The sequence below is a fragment of the Sceloporus occidentalis genome, unplaced genomic scaffold, assembly GCF_023333645.1.
Source record: "Sceloporus occidentalis isolate IW3139 unplaced genomic scaffold, rSceOcc1.0.p SCAF_58, whole genome shotgun sequence".
NCBI lineage: Eukaryota > Metazoa > Chordata > Lepidosauria > Squamata > Phrynosomatidae > Sceloporus > Sceloporus occidentalis.
This window is the reverse complement of record NW_028317038.1, coordinates 2021368-2027063: the sequence shown is the minus strand read 5'-3', so window position 1 is coordinate 2027063 and position 5696 is coordinate 2021368. Positions and strand designations below refer to the sequence as shown.

At 35.4% G+C, this 5696-nt stretch overlaps 1 protein-coding gene across 1 annotated transcript; it reads left to right on the top strand.

Annotated features, from left to right (window-relative positions):
• LOC149287619 (putative RNA-binding protein 18) lies at positions 1–5211 on the top strand. Its single transcript, XM_089492665.1, has 5 exons — positions 1–116; positions 1282–1408; positions 1973–2059; positions 2939–3024; positions 5052–5211. Exons 1-5 carry the CDS (start codon positions 1–3, stop codon positions 5209–5211), a joined length of 576 nt encoding a protein of 191 aa, XP_089348791.1.
• The last annotated feature ends 485 nt before the right edge of the window (positions 5212–5696 follow it).

Genomic DNA, 5696 nt, shown 5'->3' with positions numbered 1-5696 from the left:
ATGGAGGACGAATTTAAAAAAACCTTGCCACTTGAAAACGCATCTATCCTGTCAGAAGGTTCCTTGCAGGATGGGCATCGACTATGGATTGGTAATCTGGACCCAAAAATAACAGAGTACGTTGTCACTTCTTCATTATACAACTACGTGTGTCTGTATGTGGAACCAAACAATTAAACTAGCAGAAATTATATGTGAGGGCATGTGAAATGATCCTTCCACGGCGTAGAGCAGTTTGGGCTGAGAGATTCTAATTGTATGTTTCCAGAAAAAAAAGAATTTAAAGCAATTGGCCTGTTCAAATAATAAATGGAGTTCTACTGAAACATGAAGAAGGTCGAGCTCATTATTAAAGGTGATCTGTCACCAAAACAAACTTCAGCGTCATCACATTAATTTGTTACAAATAACTTAGTTCAGGCTTTTTTGTTTTGCAATCAGCCTATCCGTGTTTGAAGATATTTAATTTAAAACTGTTTTACCTCAAGGCAGCTAAGCAGGTACTAACCTAGATGGTTATTGGCTTCCTATGCCTCGAGAAAATATCGTGAAGCTGTAATTTTGGAGGACTATCTTTCGTCAGTGACTTTTTGCTTTTTTGTTTACTGTGCTTTGTAATTTAAGGGAAATTTATATTTTGCATATTCTAAAGGTTAGTTTTCTATAACAAACACTGCACACTTTTAGTATTCGTCTTGTTTACATATTGATGTGTCATTACATAGAGTACATATGTTACAAGCCTTTGGTTTAGCTACGCTATTATCTTCTAGTTTGGAGACCTATTTTCATGTTAACCATAAATTAGAGTCCATTTTGCATGAAGTTAAGTTTAGTGCATGTACAGTGGGGCAGGTATTTGTTGGAGTAGCTGCCAAAACTGAAAACAGGGAACTTATCTTGGTGTGCTTCTTCAACAAGCACAGTAGAGCTCCCATTTAAAGCAACTAGCAGCAGCCAATTCCGTATGCTATCCGATTGGTTACGACTTAATTGAAAGCAGTACTAATTTTCATACTTAAATAACCAGCGGCGCATGTACTGTTCTTCGTGCAATATAATGCACTGAAGTCCATCCAAAATTGACTCCGACATCCAAACTGAAAATACAATTTTACGAATAAACCTTTATTCTTTCTATATGAGCATTATTATTTTGCTTATCCAGGGTTTGTTCTCTTTTATCTTTACTCTGTAATGTAAAATAGGGTTGGACAGTTATCTGAGTAATGTTTAAATAATGACATGATTCAGATTTGAATATATTTTGTTTCCCCCTAGGTACCATCTTTTAAAGCTACTTCAGAAGTTTGGGAAAGTGAAACAATTTGATTTTTTGTTTCACAAATCTGGACCACTAGAAGGACAACCCCGGGGGTATTGCTTTGTTAATTTTGAGACAAAAGTGGTAAGAATAGTAAGATAGAATATAGTTATTAAGATCTCTTGATTCTGTACTAAAAGAAACGTACCTGCTTAAAGAACCATTAACCTTTTAAGTGTCGCTTTGCCTTCCCAAACTCAAAATGTTTCAGTAAACATCTTGTATTCTGTGCTTGCTTCCTCCCAGCTATTCTGCTTGAGGCATGTGTTGATGCTTTACTTATTTGGCTGTGAAGGGACATGAAACAAACCATCTTTTGTCACTGCAGTTGATAGGATCTTATTAGGATGCTGTGTATCTGTGTTCCTAAAAATCACATCTCTTATTGCAGAGATTGAGTGAATGTTTGCAACCTGACCACTACCAGCAAGCAAACAATGCCAGTTTCTCAAAGAAAGCAGCTTTTTTTCTTATAAACATTAAATGTTGTGGTTCGTGTCCCGTATTCGGAATTTCTGAGGAAAGAGACCGTAGAATAAACTTGTGTATTTCTGTGATGCATTTTTAAAACTAAACAGAACAAATTGTAGTTGTCAGCTTCATAAGAAATACGTTTTGAAAAAAATACATTTGTTTTGTTTTGAATAGGAAGCAGAGAGAGCCATTCAATGTCTCAATGGAAAGATGGCTTTATCCAAAAAGCTAGTCATCCGGTGGGCTCATGCACAAATTAAGGTAAATTGTCCGTGTGCAAAGATAAGTGTTTACGTAAGCAAGATTTAACAAGGTTGTTATCACACAAATCCTAATTTTAGTTGCTTATTTGGTCTAGTGTAGGTTGATGTGCTCCGAGCAGTTCACGGGTCATTGTAATCATAACCCTAGCATTTTAAATCTATTGTGCTGGGATTTAGTGGGATTAGAGATGACTGCGTAAATTAATACATCAGTTTGAAGAACATGAAGATGCTTATGGTTAGGGGCTAGTTGAAGAGATCACAGAATTTTCCTTGACTATCTCCACCTGTGCTAATGCAACATAACCCTCTTATAGTCCTCACAGTACAACAAGAGTATATACATCATGTTGTGCATGGAAAAAGCGCCGACCTCACATGATCCACACACTGGACCACCTGGTAAAAAAGTCTCCTCTTGTACTAGGAGGAAGTCATATAGGAGTGTGCTTCAGTATCCAAATAGGAATAAACATCAGAAAGAAGGAGGAATCAATGGAGACAAAGTACATAAAATGAAGTTGGTAGGGCTGAGGACTTTAGTAGTTCCCAGAATGTATAAGTCCCCCCAGCTAAAACTATGTACATTGACAATGAAGAACTGCATTGTAGGTTATTAATATTTGAAATGTTTGTGGAACACTAATTAATCACACCTTTTGTAGCACAGTGTGTCGTTTCATTTAAATTAATTTATAATACCTGGCTGGCAGGCATTTAGGTTCCCTCTTTTTCTTGTCGAGCACTTGCTCCACAATAAATTGCAATCCCCTCTGGCACTGGCCGTGTTCATCTACCGCAGTATACTCTTTGTGTTTTAATATGTAAACTGATATCTGGGGCCGCTAAAGACAGCCGTTCTCTTTATTCTTTTCAGAGGTTTGATAATTACAAAAATGAAAAAGTTTTACCAATCAGTCTTGAGCCATCTTCAAGTACAGAACCGACTCAGTCCACCATAAGGTAAGTCTGTAATGCATACGTTGAGTTAGGAAGACAATTTTATCTTTGTAATCAATATATTTAAAAATTATGTATAAGTATTTTTTTACACACTGCCTTTCTGGGTATTTGTTTCTTATGGATCTGTACATTTTTGAAGATGCCTGTGTTTGATCCTTGTAGATTCTGCCTCACTTTATTCTGTTTTATAAAAGATCATCTCAGTAGCCACTGCATATGACTTTGTAACACGAAGAATGTCTGCCTATAGATACGTGATGTTCATATGCTGTCCTGGCACCGAGTGTCTGGTCTGTTTTTGGTGATAATTGTAAATTTCCCTCTTGTAGGTGGACACTCCATCTTGGAGGCATAACTCCATTGCTACTCTTACATATTTTGCTAAGAAATCAAATGAAGACATCTCGCAAATAAAGTGTCACCTATAAAATATATATACATGTGAACAAAATTCTTTGGTTTTAAGAAATGAGATTTTATAACAGGAAAATGAAAGACTGTTTGAACAAAATGGTATTTAGCCGCTTCTACATGCTGTTTTTGTGGACTCATTGTTCCATCAATTTGCATCAACCTATATCTATGCTCCTTGTCTTTTCAGTGTATCTTCTCTGGAATATAAAAAAACAATATTTAATACATTTTTCAGCCTTGGCAGCATTAGCTGAAATATGTAGTGTTTGTAAAAACCTTCATAAAAAAGGGTATTCACATCATATTTCAGTTGTAAAACTGTACATTGTTTTGCTTTTATTCACTTGTGTGGTAACTTTTTCTAGGCACAATGTTACACGAATGTTCATGTTTAAATTTTAAAGCAGAAATAATGGATGAGAGTATAAATTACCCTTTTTAATCATACAAAGTTTGCTATATATCCTTGCTACTTAATGCTTTTTTTCTTTGGCTGCCGTTTCATTTAATAACAACATTTTAATTGGAAAAATACCCTTTTTAACCAGCAGAGAGGGCACTATCGCTATGCAAAGCAGTTACATTAAATCTCTGAATATCATAGTTGTAAGTCAGCTATGATATTCAGAGAGTTAATGTAACTTATTAACAAAGGCCATAGTAATAATATTCAGAAATATTTGTTAGATGCAGGTCTTCTTCAGACAGCCTATATCTGCGTATATGTTTAAAAGCAGATACAGCCACATTAACTAGTACTGTTAACCAAAAATGTAACATACAACAGCTTCTTGGAGTATGAATAATTGAATTGTTCAGTTAGTTTATTCTTCACGTTTAGAAAGCTGAAATCATATAGCCAATTTTGAATAGTTCTCAAGCTTTGTTTTCAATGTATGACACAGTGTTATGCTCATTCATGTATCCAATCTGTATTCTCCTTCAGATATAAACACTAAACATAAGTGTCCGTGTGCAGCGGGTTTGTAATTGTTTAAAATATCCCTATTTAAAATATTCTCTGTTCCTTAAAAGGAAAATATCCCTCTATTCCTTGATCGGTAAGGTCTGTTAGCAGCAATGTTCTGGTTCTTGTTTTTGTATTGTTCTTTCATTAGCCATATGTACTAAACAAGTGTTTTATGCCATGCGCTGATCCTTTCAATCACATTTCCAAGAAAATGTGGCCAGTGTGATGATCAAACAATCTGTATGTTTTAAAATGTCCAGGAAGTGGAAGGGCAGTTGAAGTCTGCTAGCCCCAGGCTGTGTGCTTGCCCCGGGAAGGTTAAGCTCATTGATTGTGCACTGATTTTGGTGCATTCAGTTCAACAGGAAATGCAATTACGTTAGGTAAAAATGGTGAACTTAAGGTTTGGGGAATAAAGGTCACAAGGTAGACAATCAAGAGTGAATATCCTGATATTGGATAGTCTGCATATGTAGAAATGCAGACATTTGTACATTTTTTTTTTCTTCAAGTAGTGGGTAAATCACGTTTGCAAATTGTATGCCATTGCTTTTACTTCTTAGGTTATTGAAACCCTTGAGGGGAAATAGATGGAGAGATACAGCTTTGAAATTAAAACTTCTTTCTTTTCATTTTTATATAGTGTCAGTGCAAAGATTAAAGCTATCGAAGCAAAGCTGAAAATGATGTCAGAAAATCCAGACCCAGACCTCCCTGGCCAGTCGTCATATTCTTATTTCAATACCTCTCAGAAGAAAAAGAGTACACCTTACTCAAGAACGTCATGGAAATCTAAAAGATGACACTATTACTGCTTCAAACTGTCACAGTTCAGACTCTGGGATTATATTCTACTTTGGCATTTTGTTCATACAAGTATGCAAACATGACGTAATTCATAGACTTGGATACTCTGGAATACTTTGTAAATCGCTAAATTTCCCTTTTCTAAAGATTTATTTAGTGTGCATGTGTCATTTACAACAGTCATTTTTGTTCTGCTGTGTGAGGATGTTTAAAATGAAGTGCTCTAAAACCCTTTTGTAACTCTTTACCGTAATCTTAACAGTACTGAAAATATAGATCCTCAATACTAAACATTGCAGTGCTCTTTAATGTTTGGAAAGGTTTTAATCAGAAATCATACAGTACAAAGTAAGTTTAATTATGCACAAAAATACCAGGTACGTTCTAAACATGGGATTGTTAACTGGTTCGTATGTCTGTTTTATTTTTATTCAAATTGGCTAATTTGCACCAAATATAAAACAGGTTTACTGATACGGCA